The 19,404-nt window shown below is 47.8% G+C and overlaps 1 protein-coding gene across 2 annotated transcripts in view; it reads left to right on the plus strand.

Moving 5' to 3' along the window:
* Positions 1–19,404, plus strand: part of ERN1 (endoplasmic reticulum to nucleus signaling 1) — a 76,816-nt gene that overhangs the window by 36,822 nt on the left and 20,590 nt on the right. The window contains exons 3-10 of one of the 2 annotated variants that reach the window (XM_059380687.1): positions 6,081–6,114; positions 7,088–7,160; positions 10,871–10,943; positions 13,272–13,394; positions 14,853–14,954; positions 15,778–16,039; positions 17,245–17,323; positions 18,145–18,310. In XM_059380687.1, coding sequence (XP_059236670.1) covers positions 6,081–6,114; positions 7,088–7,160; positions 10,871–10,943; positions 13,272–13,394; positions 14,853–14,954; positions 15,778–16,039; positions 17,245–17,323; positions 18,145–18,310 — 912 coding nt within the window. The remainder of the gene's footprint in view (positions 1–6,080; positions 6,115–7,087; positions 7,161–10,870; positions 10,944–13,271; positions 13,395–14,852; positions 14,955–15,777; positions 16,040–17,244; positions 17,324–18,144; positions 18,311–19,404) is intronic. The other variant, XM_059380688.1, reaches the window with a different exon arrangement.

The following is a 19,404-nucleotide window of genomic DNA, read 5'->3' on the forward strand; positions in this document are numbered from 1 at the left end:
AGGGTTTTTTGTGGAGGAAAGACGTGAACGAATTTGCCTTTGTCAAGCCCTTGCAGGCGGTAGGTAGAATGCACGTCTGAAAGCTAGAGACCCCAGATGGGGGGTTGGTTAGGAGACTGCTGGGGAGACCCAGTGAGAAATGGTGGCTGCCTAGTTTGCAGATCTTGAGAAATGTTTACTGGACTGAATCTTAACACAGCTAGGATCTAATTGAATGGGAGTGGGTTAGAATTAAGGGGAGAGTCAAGTATACAGACACTTACCCTCTGCTGGTGGGAACCTAAAATAGCGCAACCACTTTGAAGAGGCTCCTTGTCAAGTCAGATGTAAACCAGCATGGCTCCACGTTCCGGGTATTTTCCCAACAGAAGTGAAAACCCAACAAACACTTGCACACAGATGTTCCTAACAGCTTTAGTCATGTTTTTCCAGCCCCAAACTGGAATAACCCAGTGTCCGTCGGCAGATCAGTAAACAAATCGTGGCACATCCACGCAGTGGGACAGTACTTAGCAATATAAAAGCACTGTGACAATGTGCAACAGCATAGCTGAATTTCAAAAAAACAGATGCAGAGAGAAGGAACCCAGACACTCAAGAGAACCTAACGGGGGAACTGCATTCGTGCAATTTTAGAACAAACACGACGAATCCATTGGTGGTCATGGAGTGGGAGTTGGGGATTTTGAAGGTGGGGATAGCGAAGCGTGAGAAAATGCTTTGGGGTGACGGAAACATCGTAGGGTGTGAGGGTGGTTACATGGATGTGTGCGTTTCTCGGATTGTACACCTGAAAGGAGGGAAAGGAGAGCCCAGAGGTTGGGTGTGTTGTGGGCTGGGGAGGAAGAAGTTAGCCAGCCAGAGGAGGACCAGAAGAGCCTTGGAGACATGGTAACCGCCTGCGGGCTAGAAGGAAAGAGTGAAATTGGGCAAACTGGAGGAGAAGGGCGGGAAGTTTGCGAGCGCTCACTCCGCCCGCGCTTACCTCCCCTGTGCCGCAGAAGGCAGAGTCAGGTGTGCAGAGGAGGGGAACTTGAGGCAAGGAGTGAAGGTTTGAAATATTAGCTGGGAGGAAGAGGGAACAGAGGCCAACCAGGAAGTAGATAAGCGCATCTCTTAGGACTTGGGGCCCAGCTGGAGAATGCTTTCTCCAAGAGTGATTTAGTGTTTTCTTCAGCAGCACTCAGAGCCTGGGTATGGAGGAAAGGGGATGGTTGGGTAGATTTTGGGTTGAGGAGTGGTAGAACCTAGTTACTGGATTATTAAAAGTCATTAAGGATGGATGTCCAGACTGGGCAGGAAGAGAGGCAGGAAGGAAACGAACCTGAACTGATTGTTCCAATCAGTCCTCTGTGCCAGGCACCGTTTTAGGTGCTGGGGATATGGCAGACAACAAAAAGTTAATCAGTGGCTAGAGTCGATGTTTCTTAAAAAATAAGTTAAATACGCTGAACTTCAGAGGTGGTTTAAGTGTCGTGGAGAAAAATCAAGGAGGGAAGAGGTGTAGGGGATCCCTGAGGGACAGGAGGTGGTCAAGGAAGACCCCCCCCCGCTGAGATGGTGATATTTGATCAAAGATGTGGGCAGAGCGGGCAGCAAATGCAAAGTGCCTGAGGCCGGAGCAGGCTAGACAGTATTTGAGGGCTATGAAGAGCTCGGCTGGAATAAGCAAGGAGGAAATAGCGAGAAAGCGTTAGAGGGTGGGAGGGTGGGATTGTGTGGGATTTATAGGCCACTGGGTGACCACTGGCCCTTATGATTGAAATGGAAACCACCAAAAGATTTTGAGTGGTAGAGAAGGATAATCTGACTTCTGTCCTTACAAGCATCACCACTCTCAAGGCACAGACTTTAAGTCTTAACAAACACTCCATCCTTATTTAATCCACAGAGAGATGCCTCATGGGTTATTGGTGTTATTATATATGTTTTTCTTCATTGATGAGGAGCAGAAGTCAGGCTGTGCTGAGGTACGAGACTCAAGGGGCAGGGCAAGCCATAGAACGGGAAGTGGCAGTGGAGGGGCTGCCTCCTAGTGGGTGGCAGAGCAGCAGGTGCATGCGGTGGCCAGAATGGTCAAGAAGCTGCAGAAACGGTAGAGCTGTTGGTGCTCCTGGATGGAACTGCTAAGACCCATAGCTCAGAAGGGGAGCAAGGTCAAGAGTGCACGTGTGGCCCAGGACAGAGGGAGAGGGCATGAGGCTTCAGAGAGGACAGGATGGAGAATAAAACCAGAAAAACTATTCATGGAAAGATAAAAATCCGTGTCTTGTGGAGATAAAAATGTTTCCATTTTCACCTTTGTGAACTTGGGCAAAGGAAGGGTGTGACCATCTGTTATGCGGCATTTCTGTCCCTGGTTCAAAAGGAGGCTTCAGTGAGCACAACAGTAGCAATGAGGTCACCCAACCTCATTGGGTCTCTGGGTGTAAAGGTTATGTCATTTCAAGTCTGAGCTGGACCCCCTAGGGAAGGGGGTTCCGTCCCGTGGCTGCTACCTGGGGAGCAGAGAGCAAGTTCATGTCTGGCTCTCCTCCAGCCTTACCTGTACCTCGATTAACACCTGTTTTCATACTTGCACAGGAACCTCCCCCCCTCCCCGCACCACCCCTTTTTTCCCTTCTGAAAGTAAAACAGCTTTGTGGGACGCCTTTTATCCTTATCGGTCTCCATATAGATAGAGTGGCTTATTTTGTAGCAGTGTTTGTTTATAGCCTTATAGTTAGGCCAGCTTTCTTTTCACATGGCTGAATTTTTTTTTTTTTAAAGCAAGAATCTTGCCTGATACCAGTTCTCATTATTAAATAAAAACAACCACTTTTCCACCTTAGGCTTTCATTGCACATTTTCAGATGATGCTGTTTGCTTTTATTTTGCTGGCTTTCCAAGCTTTTTTTAAAAATCTCTAACCTGTTATGTTAGGGAGAATTTCAAGCATATGGAGAAGGAATAGCAAAATAACTCCCCAGTGTTGCCACGGTCGTCTTTAACTTTTTTTTTTTTTTTTAAAGATTATTTATTTATTTATTTGACAGACAGAGATCACAAGTAGGCAGAGAGGCAGGCGGAGAGAGAGAGAGGAGGAAGCAGGCTCCTGGCTGAGTAGAGAGCCCGATGTGGGGCTTGATCCCAGGACCCTGGGATCATGACCTGAGCTGAAGGCAGAGGCTTTAACCAACTGAGCCACCCAGGCACCCCTCGTCTTTAATATTTATCAGTAGGCTTCCATTTTTTGTTTTATCTGCACTTGCATATGTTTTTTTTTTTTCCCTGTAGTACTTAAAGGTTTTTGTTTATGTATTTGAGAGAGAGAGAGAGAGAGAGCACGTTCACACAGGTTGGGGGGGACGGGCTCCACACTGAGCACAGCGCTTGATCTCATGATCCTGAGTTTAAGACCTAAGCTGCAATCAAGAGTTGGACGCCTAACCAACTGAGCCACCCCGACACCCCTTTTTTTCTGTAATATTTTAATATTCACAGATGCAAATGATTCTTTAAGAAAACAAAAATCTAAGGTGTAGGTCATGGCTGGCCCTCAGAAGCCAAGCAGCACTTTTTTCACCTGTGGGAGTTGACTTAATGGGGGTGCTGTGACCTGGCTTCCTTCTCTGCCCATGTTCACTCCAGGGACTGCATTTTATGTGGATGGGACGCTAAGATGACCAGAAGCTCCTCCTACTGGAGCTCTTCTCCTCCTAAGCCTACCATTCTAGAAGCACAGTTCTTAACACACCCGGAGAGTTGTCCCACTGCTCCTTCCCTGGCTCCTCCCAGTGGCCTTTGTCTTCACTGGAACCCGTCAGGTATAGGACACATTTTGGGACTTAAGTCCTCAGTGTCAGGTGGCCAGCGGATGAGCTCTAGAAAACTGGGGAGATCTGCCCCCAAGGACAGGTCCCCAAGCATGAGCAAGCATGGTCCCGCAAAGATAACCCCGTGACCAGGACTCGAGATCCTGTCAGTCTCCGGGTCTTGTTTCTGGGGAAGTGCGAGAATTTGGCCGCATCTTCTTCGGCTGTTTTTATCTGTGGTACCTTGAAGCAGCCGAAATGTACAACACAAAAAGCTGCCCTCTGGCCGCTGTGTTTCCCTGGCGCCATGGCATTGTCGCCTCCCCTGTTTGGGTTGGGGGCGCAGGGCTGTGGCTGCACCTCCCCTCTGTCGGGGGGCGGGCGGGGGGGGGGGGTGACCTGTCTCTTGTTTCCTGTGTCTTGCGTCAGTCTGTTTGTGAACATGTGCCCGCAGGTGATTAATGGGAACGGTAAACAGACGCTTCCTAACTGAAAGTTCCTCCTGTTTCCTAAGATGTTTCTGGTGTAATGAATTGTTTGTTTGCAGCCCACAGACCACATGTGCTGTGTGTGCTTCTGTCCCTGCGAACACCGTGTGTGCTTTCATGTGGGAGCTGGGCTTGTAAAGTCAACAGATGATAAGGCTTGAAAGAGTTTTCTTCATCTGAGAATGCCAGGGGGGCTGGGGAATCAGCGGCACAGCCTGGGGAGCCTGGCATTCTGCATCCAAAACCCCGTGACAATATGTGCTGTCCTCACGCCCCATCCCCCACTCCCCCACCCCTGACTTAGGTTGTGGATGGTGTGGCTGTGTAGCCCGGGGTGGGGAAGGGAGCTTTTTTAACAGGAAGGCATTTTTTAAATTTTTTGCCTTTCCATCATTTTTTTTTCCTATGTGCATTGAAGATTTTCTCCTCAGCTGCATTACTACTCTGTATACATTATCTTTTCTCCTGAACATCACAGTATAAAGATTTATACGTTTTTAAAATTGTATAAGCCCGGGCGCCTGGGTGGCTCAGTGGGTTAAGCCGCTGCCTTTGGCTCAGGTCATGATCTCAGGGTCCTGGGATCGAGTCCCGCATCGGGCTCTCTGCTCGGCAGGGAGTCTGCTTCCTTCTCTCTCTCTCTCTGCCTGCCTCTCTGCCTACTTGTGATCTCTCTCTGTCAAATAAATAAATAAAATCTTTAAAAAAAAATAAAATTGTATAAGCCCTTTTAGAAGCCTTTATTTTCTGCCAAGTGGACATTCCCTAACTGAACCATATTATTGAATAATTAATTCATTTGTAATGCTATTGTGAGCATCTTTGTACACAAAGCATTTTCTGTGTTTTATATTACATTTAAACTAGATTTTGTAGAAATGAAATGTATGGATCAAAGGGAGTCAAGGGGAATGAGCACTTGGAGGCTGTAAGATTGTCATATTGATCCCCCAGTGGGGTGTATCCGTTTGCCACCAACCAGATTCTCATCAACAGGAAAATTTATTCTTAAGCCACAGTGTTGTTTTTCTGAATGGGAGTTCCTAGTACCTCTACAGCAATCTGTGACAAGGTGATGGTTTAGGTTTTAAAAGGCCTTGGTGTGTCAGAGAGTGACACTGTGACTCATTGTCCACTGTGGGTTGCGACTGGTTCTTCCTTCACTGTCCATCTCTCAAGTTATGTGCTCATTTTTAAAAAAATATTTATTTATTTTAGAGAGTGGGGGAAGGACAGAGGGAGAGAGCGCGAATCCTCAAGCAGACTCTGTGCTGAGCGTGAAACCTGATGTAAAGCTTAATCTCATCACCCTGAGGTCATGTCCTGAGCAGAAATTAAGACTAAGCCACCCAGGTGCCCCCATGTACGCATTTCTTGGCATCAGTTCCATTCTGCTATGTTCTCTATCCAGTCTCGGGGACAATCTGTGTCTTTGGGTTTGTGCTTTCTTTTTCTTTCTTCTTTCTTTTTTTTTTTTTTTAAAGATTTATTTATTTGAGAGAGAGAGAGAGCAAGTACATGAGGGGGGTTAGGAGCAGAGGGAGAGAGGCTGACTCCCTGATGAGCAGGGAGCCTGACATGGGGCTCAATTCCAGGACGCTGGGATCATGACCTGAGCCGAAAGCAGATGCTTAACACGGAGCCACCCATGTGCCCCTGGGTGTGTGTTTTGTAAAGTGCCTTCATGTACATATCTGGTAAATTTAAGGTTTTGATACCATTTGTGAATCTTTCCTGGGGACCTCTTAGAATCTGATATTTTAGAGTCTGATGATGCCTTTGTTGTTGTTTTGCACAGATCCAGTTCTGCAAGTTCCAACACATGTGGAAGAGTAAGTCTTCTGATTTGCTTCAGTACTTCCCCTTTAATGCATTTTTAAAAAACTATTCCATCAATATTTAGGAAGCTAGTCGCTGGGAGTGCATATATGCATACACTTGAGGTATAACGAGAATGATGGGGACAGGAAGTCTTACAGGTGCTATGGTCTCTGTTGGGTGGTCCGTTCCTTGGGGGAAGGAGGTAGTGATATTAAAAAGGCTTCCTTGAGATGAAACTTGAGTTTTGAGCTTAAGCTGCCAAAGTCCTGCCAGAGGGTTTAGATCTCTGCCTCTTCACTGTCATACCATGGAGAGGAAACGCGAACGTGACCTGCTACTAGAGTGCGTGCTGTGGCACCTGTCAGAGCTCAAATGTTGGAGGCATCCTAAGCACAGAAAAGATTCAGCAAGGGGTTTCTGAGTGCCTAGTCCTAGTTCAGACTTCACCAGGTTAACCTTACCAAAGACCATGGAAAGCCACGGACTAGAGACCCTCATCCCTCTCCTTGGCAGGTTCTCTCTGATGTCAAGCTTTCCGAGTCTGCTTTTATTGCCTCCAGTTTAAAAATAAATGTTTGTTGAACACTAAGGTAGATTTGTCCTACCTGTTTACATACTGTTCCATGCTATTAAATATTAATTGTTGACGTTCTATACACAATTGATTTAGAAACTGAAAAGCAGACTTAATGGGTTCTTTTTCACTTCATCATCGTCACCTGGAGCGCTTTGACCAAATGATGATTTACTCTTCTATGGTTTTTTACTTTTTTTCTTTCTCGCAGGTTGCTTTTTTTCTGCTCAAGTATAGCCTATCACCATAGGGATATTTTATTTGTGGCTAAAAGTAAAAGAGCGGTGGGTGGAATTGTCTTTGACACACACATGTCCCCCTTCCTCCAATCATGACTATGCATGGCTTTGGGATGTTGTTCTGTGCCCTGGGCTATAATTTATCATTGATACTTACTGCTCAATCTCTAGGCCTGCCTTCCTCCCAGATCCCAATGACGGCAGCCTGTATACGCTTGGAGGCAAGAATAATGAAGGCCTGACGGTGAGTGTATTTAACTTTGTGTACTTCGAGGTTCCAGACCAGTGGTCCTCAACTGTTGCCCATTGAGATCACCTGAGAGCTTAAAAAAAATCCCTGGAGACTGTGATTTGTGTGATCTGGGGGTGAGATCTGGGCATCAATATCTTTTTATTTTTTAAAGCTTCTTAAATGAACTTTTAATTTTTTATTCTTATAAGATTTTATCTATTTATTTGAAAGAGAGCAGGAGCAGGATGGAAGAGCAGATGGAGAGGGAGAAGCAGGCTCCCCACTGAGCAGGGAGCCCAGTGGGGGGTTTGATGTGGGGTTCGATCCCAGGACTCTAGGATCATGACCAGAGCCGAAGGCAGACACTTAACCACTGAGCCACCCAGGTGCCCCCCCAGCCCCCCAAATGAGCTTTTACATGCCAGAATTCAGAAACACTGACCTGGACTAGCAGGTTCCCATGGGCCAGCCAGCATGCTGGAGAGGTATGAGACTCCCTTTAGCAGCAGGATTTGCTGTAACTAGCGATTCTCAAATTGGAGGTTTAAAGCATTGTTTACCCCCACCCACCCCAGCGAATGTCCCCTTCCGGCACAGGGAGCTGGTGAGATTCCATTCTCATGCCATCTTCATTTGAGAATCTAGACCGGTGGTTCTTAACCTTAGCTGCACATTGTAATAACCCGGAGCACTCTTTAAAAAAAAAAAAAAAAAAAAAATTCTGTACCCCAATCCCAAAAGTTTCTGTTTAATTGATCTAAGTCATCAGCAATTTTTAAAAGTTCCCCGGATAAGAGAATTTAGAAACAGGCCCACACATATGGTCACCTGATTTATGAAAAGGGTGACACTGCAGGGCAGTAGGAGAAAGGTGGTCTTGGAATAAATGGCATGGGTCAGCTGCGATGTCTGTGAAAAAGTATCTTAACTCCTGCCTCACGTGAGTGAGACAGGACACATGAGACTCTGTTTCAGAGAGATGGTGTAACGAAGTGTGAAATGTGGAATAAAACTTTTAAGAAAAAAGCGTAGCGGAACATCTTCACAACCTTAAAGGAGGAAAAGATTTCTTTCTTTCTTTTTTTTTTTTTTTTTTCCAGTTGGCTCCATGCCAAATTTGGCATTCAGTGCAGGGTTTGAACTCCAAAACTGTGAGATCAAGATCTGAGCCAACACTAAGAGTTGGACACTTAACCAACTGAGCCACCCAGGTGCACCAGAGAAGATTTCTTAAATAGAATGAGATAAACAAAACAGAAACACCCCACACTCACCATAAAGGGAAAATATATATATATGATTATATTAAAATTAAGAGTTTTTCTTTCTTAAGAGACACTGTTAAGAGAGGCAGGCCACGCTGTACCCAGCAATACACATATGACACCAACAAAGGATTCATATTTCAGAATATGTAAAGAACTATGGATTATTAGAAAGAGAACCTAATAGAGAAATAGCAGAAGAGGTTATCCAAATGGTCATTTAAACATATGAAAAGATACTCAGCTTCATTAATCATTAGGGAAATGCAAATAAAAATCACAGTGTCCCACTACTAAAATGAGAGAAATAGACAAAACAGGGTTTGGGGCAGGAGTAGTGAAACAACCAGAGCTCCTGGGCACTGCTGGAGAAGGGCCACTTGGTATATCCAGTTTGGAAACTGTTTGGCAGAATCTGTAAAGCCTTATGACCCAGTCCTCCTTCCCAGGTTATTATGTACCCAACAGAAACACCTGTGAGCATTCGCCAAACAGGTACCCAGAGTTACCGCAGCGTTTCTGAAAATAACCAAGAGGTGAAAACTGCCCAGACAGCATCACTAGTAGACAGGATAAAGAAATCACGGAACAGCGATACAATGAAATAGTCTGCATCAGCGAGAACCAACAGTCTGTGAGTCTACACGGCAGCATGGAGAAACCTCACCGATCTGAGGTTGGACGAAAGATGACAAACAAGAAAGGTTGCACACTCAGTGATTCATTTATATAAAGCTCAAAGACAGGAAAAACTAGTCTATGCTGTTTTGAAGTTAGGATAATGATTACCCTGGAAGATTAGGATTGGAAGAGAAGGCAAGAGGAGGAATTTCGGAGCTCTGGAAATGTCCTGCTGCTTCATGTACATTCTGGCTACGTGGGTTGGTTCACTTCGTGCCGTTGCACTGAGCTGAGGTGTACAATTCCGGGTGCCATTTGTGTCCTGCTTCAATAGAAAGTTTTTTTCTAAGAAAGTCTCCAAGTGATTCTAATGTGCAGGTTGAGAACCAGTGGTCTAGATTGTAAGTGGCTGTGAGCTCTAATTGGGGTATTTTAACCTCATCTTCTGAATGAGAGGAAGGCAAGACTTGCGTCCAGATGTGTGTGTTCTCCCGTCAGCATTTCCCTTCACATCCCCAGAGCCTGTATCTCTGTTCGCTAGACACCGTGTACAGTGATTTCTGGAAGTTGTCTCATGTTTCAGCAGCCCTCTGGGATACAGATATTCTCCTACATAAGAGGAGTGGAAACTTCGCCCACAGAGGTGAAGAAGTGTGTCCAAGGCCAAAGCATCAAGTGTTGTAACTTGGGCCTTGAGCTCAAACTTCCAAAAGATGCTCTGACCACCAGCCCTCACGTCTTCCTGTGTTGTGGGTTAACAGTTCTGCAAGCTGTGTGTTTCCCAGCTTGGGCCTTAAACAGGGGGGCCTGTAGAAATGCTCAGCAGACTATAGGCTCCAGACTGGAAGCCTTGCAATGACTTTGTGATTCTCCAAAACATCTGGCAAAATCCAGTCAGCTATGACGGCCTTTCTGTGGCATTTCTCCTTTTCTAAGGCTCAATTTAAATGTGGGGATAATGGGGGAAATCCAAATGATTGATTATTTCAAGTTCTGTTTATTAAAACTAGAGAGAAATCTTTTCTTTTTTGGAGAAAAAGATGACGGTGTAGTAGAAATAGAATAGTTTCAAGAACACAGAACGTTCCAAAAATAAAGTATACCGAAACGAACACTAACCAAAGGAACTCATCAGATGTCAGCTGTAGACTCAGTTGTATGATGAAATGCTGTTGAAACACATGGATTCTTTTGAGTTTGAGTTTCCTTTCCTGGCACCTACCATAATTTCTTTCTAATACCAAGACTTAATTTTCTTGTTTTTTTCAATAAGAGCATTATTTAATGAAGAAACCATCAAAATGACTTTTTCCACCTCAAACTCCTGGGTCACCCACATAATGATGATGTCTCCTTTCCCTTAAAGCTTCAGCTGGGTGCTGAAGTTGCTTCTCTTCAGAATTAATCTCATGGCTCACCCACACTCTGAAAACCATGCCATTCTACTTAGCCTAGCTGGTTCTGGGTCAATTTTCAAAGACAAGAGAATTCTTTCTGCCTTCCCCCCCCACACACCCAATTTCAAAGATTGTGTAACTTCTCCATATTTGTATAAGTCTTTTCAGAAAAGGTTTGTGTCTTCCCCAGAAGTGCTCTGTACAAGATACTTTAAGGGGCTCCTTAAAGTATCTCGGGAGCTCGAAGCTTGTTCAAAGTGGATATGGAAGCCTGGGGCAGCCCTTCTCCTTGGTTTCCAGTAAGGAAAACTCGCATCAACCATCCACACTGCCTCTCTCTTATTAGCAGAATTGGGTAACAGAAACAGATTGTGCAGTAATATTCTAATAATTGCACAAGACTTGGTTAACTTATTTTTCCTTTGCCTTTTTTTTAAAGAAACTTCCTTTTACCATCCCAGAGTTGGTACAGGCATCCCCATGCCGAAGTTCAGAAGGAATTCTCTACATGGGTAAGAGTCCCTGTTTTCAACATTGAAACTTTGATCTCTTTGGAAATGAGTCCTGGGAAATGAATCTGGGAAGGTAGCACGTCAGAGAGAGAGGTGTGCAGTGACTCCCCATGAGCCCTTCTGGGAAAGGTCTTTCTTACCTCGGTTGTGCTTATTCATGCCAGGATCAGCTGACCAATTAAGAAAGGGTTCCCTCCACTTGGGAGCAGACTTGACACCATTAATATGGTTACTCATTTAACAAGCTTTTTAGCTGCCGTGTTGACTTACCCCAGTGATTTAAAGATTGCAACATACCCAGAAGCAATTGGATGAAATTTAAAGTGAACACAATAGTCTGAGCCAAGAAAGGGAAGCCAGCTTCTGCCTATTAATTATAGGACTTTCTTAGTATTTCCTGCTATCAGAATATTGGATAAAACAGCACTTAACAGCTTGGCCAGATAAGCTGCCTTCATACCTATGGGGTCACCTCTTTGAAAGCATCAGATCACCTGCTTTTCTTTTATCGTGTTGCTGCCAAAATGTCAATAAAAATGCATTTGTAATACAAAGGAGAGCTGTGTTTATCTTGAAATCATAGTAGTAATAATATCCTATATTTACATAGCAGCTTTCCTTCTGAGGAACTGAAAGCACTTACTGCCTATTCCTGCCTCCGGAGCTTTATGTGCATTTCTGGGCCTTGCGTACAGGCTGGATTTTAAGTTTTTGCTTGGGACTCGGGAGCTGTCGCTTTCTTCCACACCTTCAGGACAAGGCAGCCCCAAGCCTCGAGATTCAGAGGAAGTGATCCACACAAGCTTTCTCTTCTCTCTCCTGGGCCATGCCCCAGGCCCTCCTGACCATCTTCTTTTTTAAGATTTTATTTATTATTTGAGAGAGAGTGTGAGCACCAGGGGGAGAACAGAGAGAAGCAGGCTTCCTGTTGAACAGGGAGCCAGATGCAGGGCTCAACCCCAGGACCCTAGGATCATGACCCGAGCCGAAGGCAGATTCTTAACTGACTGAGCCACCCAGGCGCCCCATCCTGACCATCTTCTGACCATCTGTGTAACTGCTGTCTGTCTGGGTTTCTAGCTTTTGGCAGCGGTTCATTACTTAAGATGCATTTAGGCTAGTGTGTTTCTATCATCCTTGTGTGGTGTCCTCTTAAGTGAGTTCATTAAGCATATTTAAAACTGTGGCAATTGCCCGATGCATCCTTTAAGAGGTCGCTGAGCTACCCAGATGGTAATGGTCCTCAAAGTAACCAGAAGGGTGTCATGCCAGATGGGGAGGGATCATGGGCACGGCTATTTGGTGATGTTCTCACTCTATCTGCAGACCTTTTTCATACTAAGATTTTGTCGTTGAGAACAGAACGTTATCCATGGACAAGTTTCTCTTAGACTAGGCATGTATGTTCCATCTGTTAGAACTAAGTGTAGCTCCAGCAAATTCTGATGCCCTGTTCTGTGATCTGTGGTCACAGACATGTGATCTCAACATCTCTGTACTCTGCTTCCAAGAGTCCCTTGAAGTAGGACCCTTGTCCAATAAGTTAGAAAGATCCCAGTAACCAGAGACCATGCCTTACAGAATAGAAATGCATACCTTATGGTGACTGTGTTGACTTTCAGAGGGGAGGCCCATGCTACTGACCCTCTGGAGTATGTACTGCAGAGGCATATGCTTTGAGTTTTCCCAGTGGTGTTGTCTGGCTGTACTGTCCACCTATTCATACCTTTTAACCAGCCAACCAAGGTGTGGGGGTGTAGTGTGTATGCTGGGGTCCATGGCTGAGATAAGCTTGGTCTCATGAATACCAAGTTGCTACCAACTCTACTACCCAGTCCCAGGTATCAGCTAAGTAGAGTTATAAACAGTAACTGTGGATCCTCTTTACATGTGGGCTCCTTAGGGAGGGGTGTAGAGGTCTGTGAATGACGGTTACCAGAGAAGTCAACCCTGGGTGAATTTCTCTATTTACACAGAGCTTGGTCTGTGGGAAGAGGATTGTCCTTCGGAGGCCAGGCTTTTCATATTTAAGGCCATTCATCAAAGCAATGAAGTCTGTGAGTTTTATTAGGTTGTTAGGTTTGAAGGCATTTTCAAACCATCATTAGGTTATTAAGTTATTAGAAGACCCAGTGGGCCAAGAAGTTTTATTCTCTCTGCTGTAGCATTCATCTTGTCACCCTCGGAGCATTAGAGAAATGTCTTCAACATCACGAGAACTCCCGGCCTCACAGCACAGGAAACACCTTGGCCTGCTAGTTTGGCAGGGATGTGTTTTTTTCCATACGGGGTGAGTATAAACCACAGTGTGTCCTTGTGACTTTTCAGGTAAAAAGCAGGACATTTGGTATGTCATTGACCTTCTGACCGGGGAGAAGCAACAGACTCTGTCGTCGGCCTTTGCAGACAGTCTCTGCCCGTCAACCTCTTTGCTGTATCTTGGGCGAACAGGTAAGAAGGAACCTTCTCTTGTGTACAACCTGTCTGTCCACCCCCCCCCCCGCCAAAAAAGACATTAAGTAGCCTCCCCCTGGGTCTCTGCTGCTCTGGGCTTCATTCTCTAGAAGGTGGCCAGATCTGTATTCTCCAAACATAGACTTTACCACGTTGGTTCCCCCTTTAAAAGCCTTCCCTGCCCCCCTACCAGGGTTTTCGTGGCTGGAGGGATTAGCCCGAAGCACCACGGCCTGCAGAACCCCCATGATGGGGCCACGGCCTCTATTCCCTCCTCCGCAGCTATATTTTCCAGACTTAAACGTTTTCCAGTCAGTTTCCAGAATAAGCATTGCTGGTTTTATTTTTTTATTTTTAAAGATTTTATTTATTTATTTATTTGACAGAGAGAGAGAGAGCACGCGCGATCACAAGTAGGCAGAGAAGCAGGCAGAGAGAGGGGAGAAGCGGGCTCCTCGCTGAGCAGAGAGCCCGACTTGGGGCTCGATCTCAGGACCCTGAGATCACGACCTGAGCTGAAGGCAGAGGCCCAACCCACTGAGCCACCCAGGTGCCCTAGCATTGCTGTTTTTAAAGACATTCAGCAGTGGGTCCATCCCTCTCCACCAGCTACGCACCTGTTTGCCTTGATTTGATCTTGACCTTGAGGCCGTTTTTTATAGTGAGGCTCTTCCAGCTGGAGTGTTGGTCCTGGCCCCTCTAGATTTTCTTTGTATTCAGCTTAAAAACTGAATGGTTTCTTCTTCAGCCCCTCCATGTCACAATACATCACATGCAGTTAGGAGAGCCTGCTTGGCACTTTCTGAGTTCTGTCTGAAGATCCCCGCAGCCAAACCCACAAGATCGCCAGGTGCTTTCTTGCGCTTTTCCAAGTTACTGCAAGCAGTGGTCTGTGCTAGTGTCACCGCGTCATAGCCTGGGCCACCCCTTGGCAGCTCCCAGGAGCAGTTTCCTTCCTCTCCTTCAGTCTTCATGTCGGCCTGCCAGCCTCCCCCCGCCACCTTGTCCCAGCCAATGCCACACGTTTCCTTGTGTTGTCATAGCCCTATCCCATCTCTGGGTACCAGTTTCTAACATCAGCTATCTTTTGCTATATACTAAACCACTCCACCACTTAGGTGGTTTTAAATGATACTGTGATTAAAAAAATAATAATAAAATCATGATGCACAATAGCAAAAAAATAAAAAATAAACACAGTGATATTGATTCTGTGAGTCATGAGTCTAAGGGCACAGTGTGAGTGGCTGGTCCCTGTTCCACACGCTGTCGGCCAGGTTCACCCGTGTGTCTGGGACTTCAGTTCCCGCCCACATGGCCTTTCTCTCTCCCTACGGATGGCCTGCACACTTTACAGACATGTAGAAAGGGTCTGTCCATTGTCATGTAGGTCAGGTCGGCCCTTCAGCAGGTGCTGGGGCCCCTGCAGGTAATAGGCCGGTGTGTGTTCTCCAGAATACACCATCACCATGTACGACACCAAAACCCGCGAGCTCCGGTGGAACGCCACCTACTTCGACTACGCAGCCTCGCTGCCTGAGGACGACGGGGACTACAGTAAGTGCTCCCGGGAGGCTCCACTGAGGACGCTGTCACTCCCAAATGTCGGGTGTTCTTTTAAGGCGCTCTTGGCCACCAGCTTTTGGAGATACCAAGGCTTTGACAGTCGGTATTGAAGGCAGGGGCCTAGGTGAGAAGCGTGGAAGGTAACCTTAGTAGAGTGGGTGGGGAGTTAGCCTGAGAGGAGGGTCAAGCGCCATATTGAGTCTCTCTGTGTCCCAGAAGGAACACACCACAAGCCCCTGGGAAGCGGAACTAAGTATGCTGTGACGGGAACAGTCCATCCCCTAAATGTGACTCATCCCCCTAGTTTATTTCTCTTGTAAACGTTCTCCCAACTCAAATGAAAACTGAAAGCCAATTTTGCCATCTGAACACTGATACCTGAACGTCTGACAGAGATCTCCTCTGTGGGCAGATGGGGGCAGTGTCAGTGGTCAGCTTTGACCTTCCACTCCATCAGTTGGTTTGAAATGATTGCTATAAAATATCCGAATCCTGGGCCTCTTCCCTGGCTCTTTCCTCCTCACTGTCGACTCCGGCTAATTGTGTAGAGCGCCCGAGAGTCTCACCAGGTAAACCACCGTCCACAGAGTGGTCCTAGCTTACGTTTATGAAGCAGGCAGCTCTCACTGTCCTGATGTTGTAGAGCCTGCACTGGGTTCACTGGAAACGAGTGACATCGTTGGGAGGCTATCTGAGAATGCTCCAGAAATCTTGTTTCCTATAGCTGAGTGACTGCTTCTTGCCAGGAGAGAGAGGATGTGGTCGGGCGTGAGATGGGGTGAGACCGCATGCTTTGTTTATTTGATCTGTGCAGAGATGTCCCACTTTGTGTCTAATGGCGACGGGCTGGTGGTGACCGTGGACAGTGAATCTGGCGACGTCCTGTGGATCCAAAACTACGCTTCACCCGTGGTGGCCTTTTACGTCTGGCAGCGGGAGGGTCTGAAGAAGGTGCTGCACATCAACGTCGCTGTGGAGACCCTGCGCTACCTGACCTTCATGTCCGGGGAGGTGGGCCGCATCACCAAGTGGAAGTACCCGTTCCCCAAGGAGACGGAGGCCAAGAGCAAGCTGACGTGAGTCAGGGGACCCAGGACAGAAGAGGGCAGCCGTGACCCAGACCGTCTGCAGGACGCCATGGCACAGGGTGGATAAAGAGCCAGGACTGGCCCCATTGGAAAGTTCGAGATGCGTCTATGCACTGGGGCATGCCTTGATGCTTCAGAGTTCTCGAATATCACATAAATCAAAATTCTGGACAGGGATAAGAGACCGCTGATACAGAACCCCAGCACAGTTTGCATCTGTCTCAGCTGGTGGGAGGACAAGAGATGTCTTTACCTTTCAGCTTTCTGGATTTTCTAAATTCTCACTCTAAGTCATACTCGTTTCCAAAATGAGGGAAAGAGTGTTACCGCGTGTAATAAGCCTGAGCCTCTGCAGGCTTGTGTTCGCCATCCCCACCTGTTAGCAGCCGGCAGCGTGGTCCCGTGGCCTTGCTGAATCCCCGTTTCCCGCTCCGCAGGGCTACAGGGAGAGCAGTGGGGCCGTGAGCGCTCTCCGAGTTGGCACAGCACCTTTCGCACGGCAGGTGTCTGTCGAGGGAGGTTCCAAGGCTTTAGTGATGACCAACCCCACACTGGCTATTGCTGGTAACCGCGAGGGTCTGGAGGTGCAGCCCCTGCCTCTTCACGCCGACCCCACAGACAAAGCCGGACCCTCCCCCCTCTGCCCCTTCGCTGCCCACCGGCTGGGGGAGCAGCACCCTCACTGGTTTGGAACTTCTTGTGTACCCCTTTGCTGCAGTCATCCAGCTGAGAGCAGCGAGTGTGCCTCAGGGTTTCTGTAGAACCTCTAGACTCCCGACGAGTCACGAGACAGAATGGCAGCTCGGTTGTCAGAGCGGGCTGTGGTCCGGGCCACCTTAGTGTCTTGGCAGTGGTTGCGAGCATTTGGTCCTTCCCGGGTGAGCACTGTCCGTGGTTCTTTCTGCAGGAGGCATGGGGACGGTCCAGTGCAGCCTTCCCTTGGCGGGTGAGGGGAAGCCAGGCTGGCAGTTGGCTGACTCGTGCACGCCTCTGGAGGCAGCGACAGCCGGGGACTGCAGTCCAGGTTCCCAGGATGGTAGCCCTGCCTTCACTCCGCTGCTGGAGTGCCAGTGGTTAATCTGGTTATTCTTAGCCTGGCATTTGGGCCTGGCACACTTCTCTCCAGAAAGGCCCCTTCTGTGGAACATAGAAATTAAGTGACTGTAGAAGGCATGTTTCTGCTTGTCTCCTAGGCCCACCCTGTATGTCGGGAAGTACTCTACCAGCCTGTATGCCTCCCCCTCCATGGTTCACGAGGGAGTCGCCGTTGTGGTAAGTCTCCTCTCGGGGGCTCACAGGGGCAGCCTCCTCCCAAGCACTCCTTTTCCATTTTGGCAAAGAATGACTCTGAATTATATTTGAACATCCTGTGGGGAAAGAATGCAAGACACAGGTCTTAGATCCCGAGAAACAGTTCCTGCCCATGTACCATTTTTTACTTCCTGAGGGAAGATGTATGACAAGAGCAGCTTCCCAAGCCCCGGGAGCCCAAGTCATTCTGCTTTGCTTTCATGTTCAAGTCTGAACTGTCCAGGCTGGTGTTCACACCCTCCTCTGTCTCTGTCCAGGCCCTCAGGACCCTTCTTCCACACTGCTCGGGTCTCTGTGGGAGTTGTGCAGGCCATCTCTCCCTCATTCCAGAAGGTTCCTGTTTGGCTTTCTCCACCTTTGTTCAGGCTGTGCCTCACGCATCAAATGCCCTCCCTTCCTTTTTCCTGCTCAAATCCTTCCCATCCTTTGGTGACCTCTCGAGGCCTCCTCAGACCTCACCAGCCTCTTCCAAGTGCGGAGCCAGCACTGGGCTCCTGGCCAGAACTTCTACCCTGGTCCGGGCAGAGGCTGTGGGCTGTGGGCTCCTTCACTTACCTCTGCTTCTCATAGTAGCCTCTGCGAATTCCACACACATTCTTCCCCAGACAAAAGAACTTTAAAAAGCTGCCCCTGATGAAGGTGTTGAGGAAGGAGGCTCTGCCACGTGAGGGCTTTGTGTCTTGCTCTGGCTGTCCTGGGCCAGCCCCACACTAGAAATCGCTTTCCTTGGGTGCTTCTCTACAAGGGCTGCCCCAGACCTCACTCCTGTTCTTTATTCACAGCCCCGAGGCAGCACTCTGCCTTTGCTGGAAGGCCCCCAGACTGAGGGGGTCACCATCGGGGACAAAGGGGAGTGTGTGATCACACCCAGCACAGACGTCAAGTTTGACCCTGGGCTCAAAGGCAAGAACAAGCTCAACTACCTGAGGAACTACTGGCTTCTGATAGGTAAGCGCTGGTTTCTCATCCCTTCTGCCGCAGCGTGCTGCCCCCTGGTGGGCAAAGACCGGCCTTGCTCCTTACCGTGGTCAACTCTGCTTTGTGCTTAGTTCGGGTCCAAGATGGTCTTTCAGACCTGGCACTGTTTTTATCTGCAAGGAAAAGAAACAGGGTAGTTGTGTTACCACGTCAGTTCTCAAAATTCATTTAATATTCCAAAACCCAAGTACGGACTTAACATAACCTTTGTGCACTTATCCGGCGCGCAGACCGTCCATTATATGCCAGGCACTGGCACTAAGCACTTTCGAACCCGTCTCCTCATTTCTGCCAGCAGCCCCTTGTGGGGTAGACAGCCTTGTTGCTCCACTTTTGGGAAACCAGGGCGATTCCTATGGAAGAGTTCCATGGTTGGGGGGAGTTGGAGAAAGGGTGTGGGGGGGTGTTGTTGGAGATCCAGGAGGAATGGAAGGTGGCAAAGAGATTGAGGCTGGGCTTGGGTCAGGGAGCCACAACAGAAGTCCCCGGATGTGGGGAAATTTGATTTGTCTCTGTGCATCCTGTCTCCCCCCACTCCTGCTGCCTCCTAGCCTCCTAGCCCCAGAGATGTGAGAGGCAGGGATGCCACTTTGTGAGGGGGCACGGGAGGCAAGTGGTTGCTAGCTGCTGAGTGGAAGGGGCAGAGAGAGGGCAATGCTGGAGGCACCAGGAAAGGATGTGGGGTGGCTGGGAAGCATGTGGGCCCAGGAGGCCCCGTGGTGGCACCCAGGCTGGGATGGGGGCTGGGGGCAGGGGTGTAACTGGGAGTTGCAGATAGGAGCCTGAGCGTCCCGGAGTCCCGATCCGTCCCTGTATGGTTGTCCAGGTCTTGTTCTTCTGACTCTCTGTAGTCATTTTTCTTCTGCTTATTTTTTCTGCCAAATAATGGGCAAAAGAAGTAACAGAGTAATTCTATCTTTTTTTTTTTTTTTAAGATTTTATTTATTTATTTGACAGAGAGAAATCACAAGTAGATGGAAAGGCAGGCAGAGAGAGAGGGAGAGAGGGAAGCAGGCTCCCTGCCGAGCAGAGAGCCCGATGTGGGGCTCGATCCCAGGACCCTG

This window comes from Mustela nigripes, chromosome 16 (genome assembly GCF_022355385.1).
Source record: "Mustela nigripes isolate SB6536 chromosome 16, MUSNIG.SB6536, whole genome shotgun sequence".
Lineage (NCBI taxonomy): Eukaryota > Metazoa > Chordata > Mammalia > Carnivora > Mustelidae > Mustela > Mustela nigripes.